The sequence below is a fragment of the Apteryx mantelli genome, chromosome 16 (assembly GCF_036417845.1).
Source record: "Apteryx mantelli isolate bAptMan1 chromosome 16, bAptMan1.hap1, whole genome shotgun sequence".
Lineage (NCBI taxonomy): Eukaryota > Metazoa > Chordata > Aves > Apterygiformes > Apterygidae > Apteryx > Apteryx mantelli.
Genome location: NC_089993.1, coordinates 1,552,439 through 1,564,854, shown reverse-complemented (window position 1 = coordinate 1,564,854; position 12,416 = coordinate 1,552,439). Strand labels below are relative to the sequence as shown.

General features: G+C 54.1%; 1 protein-coding gene across 3 annotated transcripts in view; it reads left to right on the top strand.

Annotated features, from left to right (window-relative positions):
- NTN3 (netrin 3) overlaps window positions 1–12,416 on the top strand; it is a 54,172-nt gene that overhangs the window by 18,391 nt on the left and 23,365 nt on the right. For all 3 annotated transcript variants that reach the window (XM_067306423.1, XM_013939920.2, XM_067306422.1), the window contains exon 3: window positions 8,582–8,770. In XM_067306423.1, the coding sequence (XP_067162524.1) occupies window positions 8,582–8,770 (189 nt within the window). The remainder of the gene's footprint in view (window positions 1–8,581; window positions 8,771–12,416) is intronic.

The following is a 12,416-nucleotide window of genomic DNA, read 5'->3' as shown; positions in this document are numbered from 1 at the left end:
AGAACTCTCCTTGTGCCCTGAAAGGCCTGCTTGACTGGCAATGTGCTCGTCCTGCCAAAAACAGGACCCCACCTTGTACCCTCCAGGGCGCCTCTCTTCTCAACACAGTGCCAGGAGCTCCCAGGGCACTTCGCTGCCAAGGCTTTTCTTGTCCAGGCCTGTGGAAATAGGCCTGTCATTTGGGGTTCAGGTGGCTATTTCTGGCCTATTAAAACTAAAAAGCAGCTACCAGCTCAGCAGCCTTGTGCAAGGAGCAGCCCCATGGTGCTGAGCTGACTGAAAAGTTACCACTTCTGATCCTCCATTTGGGATAGGAGACCTGGGGATGGTCCCTGCCCAAAAGGAGAAGGCGTTCAAGGCATGGTGGAGAGGTGGAGAAGGAGCCTGGTGGCCAGCTTGCTGGCCCAGGGGAACCAAGCCAGATCAGGATGATGGGAGACGAGGGGAGGGGAGAGGCTGCCTGTCTTCAGGTGCATTGTTTTAGGTGGGTTTTCTTCATTTGCCAAACCCAGGTAGGACTATTTGTATTAAAAACTGCTTGAAACAGGGAAAAGAGAAGGGCACAGAATGAGAGAGGCTTTCTCCCCCCACACACACACCCTCTACTGCCATTGAGCCCCCAGTCTTTTAGCCTGGGACAGAGAAGAATAATCCCTGCAGAGGAGCCGATGGGAGCAGAATTGCCAAAATCCAGAGACCCCTGTGTGATGCATCAGCTTCATTCTCATAGACCTGTGCCTTCCCTTTCCCTGCTGCATCTGGGTGTGCCAAGATGGACTGACGAGGGGCCTGTCCCAGCTGTCATCTGTGCCTGGGGGAGGCAGGGCAATGCTTCCCCACAGCAGCAGCAGGTCTCTGCCTACGCACAAGGAGTTGCTTGGACTGGACTCCCACTGCCACAGTGAGACTGGTCATTGGGTCGGCAGGCTGTCCTTGAAAACACCCGGGGCTGGAGGGGAACAGATTAGTGCAGTGCAGCCACTGGAAGTAATTGATCCACTCCTTGGTAATTCTGGAGCTCTTGTTCCCATTGTTGCCACCACGGCTGGAGAGCTTTTCTGAACGCCATACAAAAGGGAAACCTTGCTCCAGCATGCAGAATCCGCTCCACAGAGCAAGAGGATAATACAAGGGGCTTGCTTTGATCCAGGGCTCTCCAGGGAAGTGGCTGCACTCTCTTATGAAGACCACGCTGGCCACAGTTCCCTCCACTTTGGGCTGGGTGGCAGAGTGGCTGGCGGGTCTATGGTGCTACAGCTGATCAATCCGTGACATTAGTACCCACAAATGCCACGTCCCAGGTTGGTGAAGGGGTTTGCAGGCACCTCTGTGCTTCACCCATCTCCTTTGCCCTTCCCTCCCTCCACATGTTTTCTTTCTTTTTTTATCTCAGTGACTTGGATGCAAAATTCTCTCAGAAAATGCCATTTTGAAACCAGTGAACTGGCCTGGGCTGTTTTACACTGGTGCAGCCTATGGTCAGATGAGAAGAGGATCCAAGCTGCCCATGGCCTACTGGCAATCACATCCGCAGGCACAGGATTAATGCCAAGAGGTGCAGAAGATCTGAGAGCTCAGTCTGTAGCTGGAATTGGGCCAAAGCACCCTTACAGCTTCAGCAAGTTAATTAGCCCCCTTCATCTTCTCCTGGCTGTCCTGGGTCAGCTGCTCATTCAACCCCTTTTGTAGCCTGTTTTCAGAGGCTGTGAGATGGCTCCCCATGAGCAACGACAAGGGAACCCAGCCTCTATGGAGGGGATTAATGCTCTGTCTGATGGTCCAGAATCCTTTTCTAGGGACAGGGCTGGGGAAGATCAGCCTTGTACCTCATGTTCCTGGCTGTCAGCTCTTGCCTCTCCCAGGCAGGCACTCAATTTTTTCTTTTCTCGTGCTTTCTGGTATCAGAGGTAGGAGCCCTTGGCCCTTCTGTCCAGCATCTTCCCCGCGACCTTGGACCACATGTTCCTCTCTGTGAGAGTCCTCTGCACTGCTGGGGGAAAACAAACTAAGCAGTAATTAATGGGTGAGGAGGAAGGGACCACCCCAGAGAGGTGCCCAGCACAGAGTAGCCCATTGGTAGTGCCGGGGTGCTGCTGTCATCTCTTGTCCCAGGCTTGGCTGTGCCACCTTCCTGCAACCATGTGTGAATCACTCGCACCCTGCCTGCCCTGTGTCCTCTCCAGTGCAGCGGGTAGTGGGGCTGTCCTGCTTTGACGCAGGGGAAGCAAAGCCCTGCCGAAGGGCAGCAACAGAAAGGCACACAGGGAGGTAGTGTAAGATCATGTGACATGACCATGGCCGCACAGCCCCCAAACCCTCCAGGCTGTGGCTGCAGTGCTCTGAGGCAGGGCTTCTCCCTGCCCAACATGATGGATATGTTGTTAGGGTGAGAGAGGAAGGGGGTTTTCTGGTCTGGATTCCCCTTCCCTCAGGGTGGAGGTAACATCCCAACCGGGCACTCCTCCAGTGAAAGCAGGGGCGTAGCTCAAATCCACTGTGGGCTGGCAGCAGCAGCCAGTCTAAGGTTTCGCTGAGCCTGTTCCATTAACTAATTATTCCCAGGGAACTTGTCAGCACGGCAAGCCCCCTTGCATCCCATGCCCAAGCAGGCTTCATGGTCCCCAGAGGCACAGCGGGTGCCTCCTGCCCCCAAGGGCCTCACCCTGCTATGCGATGCTGGCTGGGTACATCACTGCCCATCCTGCACCCGCTCTGGCTCTGTCACACATGTGCCAAGGGCTCCTGCCCCAAGCGCACTTGTGCCCTGATACCCCAGGCTCTTCCACCTCTGCGAAGAGGAAACATTTCCCTTGTGCCCACTGTCATCTGCATTTTCTCATGCCCAGGCTTGACATTTGCTCTTGTAGGGTACCAGCCTCACCTGTGCCTGGGTGCCTTGGGGCTGAATCCAGAGCTGTAGGGTCAGGTCACCCAGCAAGGGAGAGGGGTTGTGCGGCAGTCTTGCTGCAGGGCAAGGGGGAGGCTGCGGCCTGGTCAGGGGTTCAAAAACCATCAAAAAGGGTAAAGAAGGTTGCTCCATTGCAAGGTGTCGATGTTTAATTAGTCTATTATTGCAAAATATTAGATCTTGTGATTGTTTAATTGATCATATGATTGTTTAATTGGGCATACTGTACAAGGGCAGAAGCAAGCTACCACGTAATTAGCCCCAAACTGTGCAATTAAATTCTTATTAATACCCCAAACAGCAGGGAACATTCAAGCCTTTAATTAGTGATTAACAGGAGACAGACAGAGCTTGCAACCAAGTCAGCTCTGAGGAACAGTACAAACATTTAGCCCGGTACAAGGGGGGACCCGTCTGCTCTGATTAGCACTAGATGACTGCTTCAGGGGAAATAAGGAGAGAGTCACATGTATTCATGTAACCCTGTCCCAGAGATGGGGACAGCCACCATCCCAATGAAGAGCTGTGAGGGAAAACCCAGCCAGATCTCCCAAGCTGGAGGAAATGCTGGGCTGCGGCAGGCTTTGCGTTCCTGCCTTCAGGGCCTTGCTGTGCTGCCTAGCATGGGGCACACACGCTTGGGGAGCCTCCACTTCTGACCTAGCATTTCTCAGTTAGTCTCCTGACTGTGTCCCTCCTGGCCTGTGAGCTCAACATCTGCAGCAACCTGGGGGCCGAATACCCTGGCCTTCCCTTCTGACTCTGGGGCAGTGCAAAGGAGGGAGCTTGCTGGCACTGAGCCCTTCCAGCATCATCTATTTGTCCCCTGTATTAGATGAGGTCCCTGCAATAGTGTATGCCACCCACGTGACCTTGAAGTCTCTTGTTGGCCTCACCAGCCTCATTGTGCTCCCTCATTTGTGCCCCTGCTGAGGGGCACAAAGTGGTCATTTGGAGGAGGACCTGCAGCCCATGTTAGCCTTGTCCTCACTGCCTGCTCTGTCCTCTGGGTGCTGAGACCCTGGTGGCAGCTCTGGTCTATCCATGCAGCAAGGACATGGTGCTGCCTGCAACCAGAACCAGGTCAGCATACCACTGCATTGCAGCTGGGCCCTGGCCTGCTCCTAGTTAGACACTTTCTGCAAGGTTATCTGAGTCACAGGATATCTGTGGCCTTCCTCCACCTTCAGAAGCTTTGCTCTTCCTCCCAGGTCTTGTCTGTTTAGCAGGTGCAAGTAGGAGGTCTGTCCCAATGCCAGCTCCTACCCCAGCACAAGGTATGCCATGCAGGTTAATGTGAGTGTGAACTCTGGCAGGGATCAGACTCAAATCCCTTTTTGGCTCCCCGTAAATCATTTCCCAGTGATGGGGGAACTGACACCCAGTCCATACCAGGAGCAACAAGCAAGAAAGGGCAGCATCTCTCCCACAGCCGGAAGGAAAGATGCTGAGAAGTGAAAGGAAGTTGCTAGACATTTCTCACCAAAGCTTGGCTCCTGAGCTGGGGTATGAGGTTTTGCCAGCAGGTTCCCAGGCTCTCACAGCTGGGGAAAGGCGGGCTCTTGTGGGCTGAGGACATGCCAGCAAGGTGGTCAGAAGTGCCTCCAGGCAAGGCTGGACCAAGGGACCCAGGCAGTGAGCCAGTCCCCTAGGGTAGGGGCCTGTGATGCCGCTTCTCCCTCTGCATCCCTGGTGCAAAAAGGCCAGGCCAGTTATTCTCTTACCAGTTAAACTGGAGGCAGAGGGACCCACAACGAGACTGGTGAATTATTTACATGACCTTTCTCCTCCCCTGCTCCTCACATCCCCTCTCAGCTTTGATTCCCTCTTCTTCCCAAGAGGATGCAAGTGGGTTTTCCTTTCCCAAGGGCAGCTGAGCAGAAACCCTGGCCTTGTGCTCTGGCAGTGCTAAGCCATGCGCTTCTGGCCTTGGAAACCTGCCTCAGAGAGTGATGCCAGGTATCATTCCCGTGTGTCCGGTTAGTGGGTTGCTGCTGAAGCAGGGCAGCTTTCCAGCTGCTCCAGGACACTTGCCTGCAGGCACTTCCCAGAATGAGAAAACCCCAGGGTGTTAGCAAGAGATGGGCACCTGAAGGGTGAAGCTCACTCAGAGCTTCGCTTCCTTGCACCTTGATAGTCCCAGCTGTCTTCTTGTGCAGCGGTTTCTCCTGGGGTAGCTCCAGGGATGCACAGGGATTCCCAGGAAGATGACAAAGCTGGCTTTTCAAGATGTCCGAACTGGCCTTTCACTATCATGGGTAGCAAAGGAAGAATTAGGGCCCTCTATATCCAAAAATTGCCCCTCTGCAGCAGTTGTATGTAACCTCCTTTATTCAGGAACATGGAGGCACACTAATTACACCAGCTTTCTTGTCCCCATCCTCTTAGCCGTATAAGGCAAGAGCAGCCTCTCTTTTGAAATACTTTGCCACATCTCTCCAGGTCCCCAGCAAAACCTGCGAGTGCAGCAGCATCACCACTCAGTCGTGTCAGGGCACCAGCAATATTTGATGCTTTTTCTTCAAGTGCCACATCCTGGATTCTAGCCGTGTTGTGAGAATTTGCCCTGAGAGTTTCTCTTTCTCACAGGCACCGAGAAAAAGTGAGCTTTAAAGGTGCAAACCCCAGAAGGCACCCACCACCGTGCCAAACTTGTTATTCTTATGCGTACCATGTGATTTTTACACTAATCTCATAACTCAGGGGAGCTTTGGGGGAGCTGAGGTTTGAGTATGTGGTGTTAGTAGTACCAGGGCTCCTAACCAGCATTCACTAACTTCTTTAAACCTCTAGAAAGGCTCTTTTGGGTTTGAGGCTTGCTCCAGGAAGAAGGCTGACCTGCTTTCTTCCCACACCGTAAAAGGGGGTCTCCAGCCTCAGAGGCGAGGCTGGAAAGCCAAAGTGCGCGAGGGGCCTGGGTGCAAGGCAGCCAGCTGCCGTTTGATCTGCGGCGAGTTGAAGCTCCCACCTTCCTCCTGGTGGTGCTGCCAGGGCTGACGCAGGGAACAGGGAGGGAGGGCGGCGGGGGAAATTTCACACAAACGACAAGCAGGCCCAGCAGTTAAATCTGGGGCTGACATGTTAATGAATTTCACAGTATGCCTGGAAAAACTCTTACCCAGCCTCAATTTACCAGAGCTGGGAGGGCAGGGAAGGGGGGGGCTGGGGGAGGGTGCCGCATTTAGCCAAAGGAAATCTTGTTCCCATTATCTTTTTGTGAGAGTGTTAAACAGGAACTGGCAGTGCTTTTCCTTTTTATCTCGCACACGTGGAATTGAAGGGAGGAGTGTCTTATTGGTTCCTGTGGCTAGTAAAAAAAATAAAAAGTGTGTGCATGTGTGTGTGCATGTGTGTGAATGTGCAAGCATCTGTGTGTGTGCATGATCATATGCATGCATGTATATGTGCATGCATGGTTTTGTGTGCGTTCATATGTGAGCGTCTGTATGAATGTACGTGTTTGTGCATGTGTGCACATTTGTCTGCGTGTATGCATGTGCACATGAGCATGTGCGTGCATGTGCACATTTGTGTGTGCACAGAGCCTATGTGCACATCTATGTGAGGGTGCATGTGCACATTTGTGTGTGTGCACCTATGTTTGTGCATGTACATGCATGTGTCTCTTCTCTATATGGGGCTCTGCCTGTGTGCGTGCACATGCAGTCAGGTTAGAGCCTTAAACAAAACAAGTTTTGGGGCTCTGTTGCTGCCCAGCTCCCTGCTGGCAGTCCAGCACCCCGACTGCTACTGGCACTGCTCTCCCTCCGCGTCGAGGTTGGCACCAAGCAGGGCAGCCAGGGCTCTGCCTTCACAGCCCCTACAACCAGCACAAGGCGGGTGGTCTGCCAAAAGGGCAGGCCAGGGTCTGTCATTGAAACAGGCTGCTGGGGAAGGAGGGGGCAGGAAACTACAAAGGCAGCAAATGGCTCACTTCCCTCTTCGCTTCAACAACCAAATCCCAGCAAACCCAAACCAGGACCCAGCATGGTTTGGTTGTGCTGCTACAGGGGTTTGGGAGGGGGGGGAAGGCTTTGGGTCGCTGCATCATGAATGGCTGGTGTCCAAAAAGGGGGGGGGGGGGAGGCTAGAGACTGTCAGGTGCCTCAGTCCCTAGGGATGCTGGCCCAGGGCTGGACCACAGTGCTTGGAGGCCTCCAGTCCCTTCCCGCATCTGCCACCTCCTCGGTTGCAGTCACGTCTGCCAGCAGCTCTGGCACTGGGAGTGAGGTGTGGGGGAGCAGGAGCTCAAATCCCTGAGGATGGCTGGGGGCAGAGCATCAGGAAACACTTCCATTGCTGCTCCTTGCCAAGAGGTGGACCAAAGCCTGAGTTGCCAGTGCAGCAAAGTGTGGGGGAGCAGGTGGGCTGGAGCTGCAGGCATCAGTGGTCTCATCAGTAGTCCTTTTGATAGCAGCCCATCCAGGATGCAGCTCGGTGCCCTCCTCCACACGCCCTGGCAGGCCCAGCCACCTCTTTTGGGCAGCACTGTGCTGTGGTGGCTGCCGTCTGTTGGAGACAGTGGGGAGGAGGTGGCAGCAGGATGGCAGGTGCCCAGCTGGCGCTGCTGGCATTTCCCCTCAGCGTCTCACTGGAGCCATTCGTTCTGCACTTGTTTCTGATTTATGGCAGAGCAGCCCCCCCTACCTTCCAGGTGCCCCCCGGCCCCACTCCCCACACATGCCCTTTCTTCTCTGCACTGACCTCCCCTGCACCCGGCCCCATGGGGGGCTGCGGATATTGCACATCTGGACAGCACATTGGAGCCGGCTGCACGGTGCCCTCCCTGGCTCTGCTCCGTTACCAGGAGGAATCCTGCAGCTGAGCTGGGAGAACCCATGCGGCAGCAGACAGCCCTGCCCCCGCCACCCCCCTGCAGCAGCATGAGGACCTAGGCAACCCCTGTGCCCTGCTTTCAGGCTCCATCATTTCTGCCTGTTGACTTGGCCCTACCATCATCTCCTCTCCATTTCCTCAAGGAATATTTTCTCCTCCCTCACAGTGGAAAGAGCCTTCTACCACACACAGCTCCTGCCTGAAGCCCATTTACAGGGTGCACGCTAAGGGCCAGCACAGGGTCCTGCCGGGCTTGGGGTCATTCGTGTTGCCTGATACTCCTGTTCTGGACCATGCCTGTAAGCTTCCAATGCAAGACAGAGGGAGGGATCGCATGAATGAAGTGGGGGCAAGCACAGGGAGCAGTGTCCAAGTGCCCAGGTTGAAGGCCCAGGTGGACTTTTTGCTTGTCTGAACTGCATGGGTTCTTCTCACTGATCCCTGGCCCAGGCACTGGCACCACCATCATTTGAAGCTTGCGCATCTCACAGGACTTCCCGCCTGGAGGCTGGACTGCTCTCAGACAGTGCTGACATAGTGAACATCTTGATGGATAACTGGTCCCTTTGGATAAAAGCCATGAAAGGCATTTCTGTGTGGATGGAAGGGGCTAAGCAGAAGGGTCAGCACCTGCAGGGACACCTGTCTTTTGGCAGCAGTGCAGAGGAGCCCCAATACGAGGCATGGAGAGTCCTAGGGCATGGCCAGGGCAAGCGATCTGCCTGTGTGGCCCAGGACTGTGCAGTGGGCTGGGACCATCTCTCAGCATACAAGACAAGGGCACTTCAGCTGCTCCCCTGCCTTGTCCCCGCCTCACCCTCTCCCCTTCCCTTGCAGCCTGCAACTGCAACCTGCACGCCAGGCGCTGCCGTTTCAACATGGAGCTCTACAAGCTCTCAGGCAGGAAGAGCGGAGGAGTTTGCCTCAACTGCCGGCATAATACTGCAGGGCGGCATTGCCATTACTGCAAGGAGGGCTTCTACCGGGACCTGAGCAAGTCCATCACTGATCGCAAGGCCTGCAAAGGTAAGGTGGGGAGGTCTTCATGTGGACAGCACAAATAACATGGTCTCTCGGGGTCTCCCTCCTCTTTCCTTGCATTTCCCCCACCCAATCCCCCTGCTCTACTCAGAGTACAGCTGCTCCTTGCAACAGCTGTGGGTCACCTTGAACCTTTCCCAACTCAGCCTTTCTCTGCCTCCCCAAGGGAGGCAGCCAGGGAGATCTCTTTTGAGCTCAGTATCTCTGCAGGCTCCCAAAGCCCTGAGAGGTGGTGAGAACAACCCAAGGGAAGCAAACCAAATGGCAGGTTCCTGGGAGTACCTTCCACAAAGGGAGACACTGTTAGGGCTGTCTTGTTGCCTTGCAAAGACAGGGAGGATCTGAATGTGCATTTCCACTATGACCATGGTTTTGGTCTCTGGAAGTCAGTATTTGGAGAGCTGCTGGACTGGGCAGGTGTTGGAAAAGGGTATCACTAAACTCTCTGGAAAACAGTCTTGAGAGTCTTGGCTGTAGACACTCTCAGAAGTGTTTAGACTGCTTCACAAAATGATTTGCAATGGATTCCTTTTCATCGGAGGGCTGGAGTGTAGCTTACAGTGATTTCCATCTCCCTGCTGTGCTGTGATACAGGACACCAGGGCAATGTTTTTAACTATAGGCTGACTCTTTGGGCCTGTTTTTGCAGGGATGCTGATGCACAGGCAGGGTGGCTTGTCCTGTGAGTCAATGAAGAGCCACACTGGCCCTTAGGCAGCAAGCTGCAACCTGACCTCACAAGGCCTATGGCCTGTGAACAGAACCTCTCCTCTCCCTCCTTTTAGCTCTTGGCATAGCCCATCTGACCTGCATTCCCTCCCCTGTTCAGCCTCCTCTATGGAGCCTCTTTCCTCTGTGGAGCATCCAAACAACAGTTTCACCAAAATAGTTTAGCTAACAGAACAGCTTGACCATCTCCAAGGACCAACATTATCCAAGCTGAAATGCTGACCCGCTGAAGTGAAAGGGAGGTTTGCTGCAGACTTCTCCGAAGCCAGGAATTCACCCCTGATCCCTTTTTTCCAGCTTAGATTGCAAGTATCTCCCGGAAGGGAGTGCAGCTTCCTCTCTGGCAAGTAGTGCAGTGTCATGATGATAACAGCGGAAGCAAATGAATGGAGCATCCAGCTAAACCCCATGGCTGATCCTCAACAACTGGGGAGAAATGGCTGATGCAAGGCACCTTATCTGCATGTGCTGAAGAAGTAGTTGGGATCATATTGGCCTTTTCTTGCTTTGCCTCAAATAATTGAACACTTTTCAAGCAGAGGAGCTGGTGACACATGCCCTATGTGCACTGAGCTTCTTTGCGAGTGGGCTCTGAAGACAGATGCTAATGCCATTCTCCTCCCAGCTACCAATTCTTAAAGCAGATTTCCCTCATATGGGGTCAGATTTGCTGTCTGTCTCTTTTCCTTTGAGAAACATGCTTCCAAAGGCCAGGTTGCTTGCTTCGTACTTCCAGCCTCTTTTTTCAAGCACAGCGGAATAGAGCGCTGAGCCCAAGCAGTTTCAATGCCCTGATGTTCACTGCAGGAAGAGCTCCCTCTGTCTCTCCCCACCACCAGAGGAGACACCAGATGGGAAAAGCTAACTCACCACCTCAAAGACTGGCTGCTGGGAGGTGGGGAGCAGCTCTCATTAACTGGTCTTGATCTGTGCACCTGACTGTGGCAGTGACACAGCTGCACTGCAACCGCCCAGGGTCCTCTGTGCCCCAGGCGCTTGGAGGAACCAGGGCAGGCCGTGAGGGCACAAACATCAGACTGCTTGCTTTGCTTAGGGGTGCTGCTGTGATACCATGATGCCAGCACCAGGGAAAAAAGTGTTTATGTAGGGCCTGCAGTGACTGCTGAAGCTGGTTTAGGACAGTTAACTTTGCGGCCATAAAACAAGTCTGGAGTTGAAGTATTTGGCTTGCAGGTATCCTCTCTCTAGTGTATTAGTGTCATTTCTAAGTACATCTCATTTGGGTCCAGGATGTGTCCTGGGCTGTGAATAGGCAAAATCCCTTCATTGCCCTTAGTGTATGATCCACCCCTCCTCCTCCCCATCCTTGTTCTCTTGAGGATGTTTGAGAGAACGAAGTGAAGGGTGAGGAGAGCCTTCACAGTTTTAACAAGCATCCCATAAAGTGCAATGCAGCAGCAGGAGTGTGGCTGAACAGGCGCTGGCAGGGAGAGCCAAGGCCTGCCTACAGTCAGCTAGTCAGCAATGAGCTAATCATTTTTAGTAACCCAAGCAGCCGACTTGGCAGGCTCCACCCCTCACCTCCCCAGCCTGCATCCCCTCCTCAGCCCAGGGGCATCAAGCACTGCTTCCCAGCACTCATGGCCATGGCAGCCCCTATGGCTGTGTCCAGGCTCCCATTGATGGGCCTTGCCCCAGATGGCAGTCAGGTCCCAAACTTATGGTAGGCACCATCATCCTTGGGTTGACATTGGGAGACACTGGGAGAGGAAGAAGAGGATGTATCCAGAGTGGGGATGGTGGGTGGGCTTATATCATAGCAGCCTGTGGCTGTGTCCTGTTCGTAGGAGGGGCTAGCAAGGGGTTCTGAGGGTCCCCATCGTGGCTTGCTCCCCACAGTTGCTGTGCTGTCTCTAGCCGATAGCAGCCCATTTTACCAGAGATTCAGCTGTTGCACAAAACAAGGCTGAGTGGTGACTTGGGAGGGACCCCTCTGAGAGGGCATTGGGCTGAGGAGACATGAAGAGAGGAGAAAGCCCTTCTTTTTGTTTAGTGGAGACAGCACAAAGCACCTCCCTGTGGCGTCTCCAGCCCTCTTTGGAGCATCTGCCGTTTATGGAAGCAATGGGACTGCTCAGACCTAGGGGTCCTGGCACTGACTCTGAAGCTGTGTGTGCCAGGATCAACCCTCCTGTCAGCTGTGGGCACAGATGCATGACTATGGTTCAGAGCCTGGTGTGGGAAGTAATGCCAGTAGCCCCCAGATCTTGCTGCAGCACAAGCAAACAGGGACAGCTGGAGCGAAAGTGTCTTTTCCTTGACGATTTTCTGCCCATTGCCACTAATCAGCAGGAACTGTGCTCAGCGCACCCTGTCTCTGAGGGTATTTCCCATCACCGGGTGCTCCAGCCAGCTATCTGCACTACTCTGACCTGGCATGTTCCCCACTGAAAAGGACTCCCTCCACATTGCAGCCCAGCACAAAAGTAGCAGGGCAGGCCGCAAAGTTGTCAGCTTGCACTTTCTCGAAAAAGCCCTGAGTCATTTCCTCTGGAGGGGCAGGGAGGGGATTTGCAAGAACTGGAGCTGCAGTGAAATCTCCCCCCTGCAACTCCTTCCTCCCTCCTCCCCTCTGTCTAACACACATGCATGCACACCTCCCAACCTTGCCATTCACAATTCAGTGCTGGGAGCCTGCTGACGGTGCTTTACTCCTGCTCTCACGTCGCCTTTTGCAAATCTCCCATGGCTGCTTTCAGACGGTGAGCAGGGCAGGCAGGCCCCAGGCAGAGCTGGCTTCAGTGGCCTCAGCTTGGGAAGCAGAGACTCCTCAGGCAGTGGGGGCTCACAGGCAGTGGGGGCTCACCCCACAGGTGTTAGGGCTCATGGGGTGCTGGGGGCTTCTTTGTATCTCCCACACCTCTGTGAGTGCAGGGAGTCC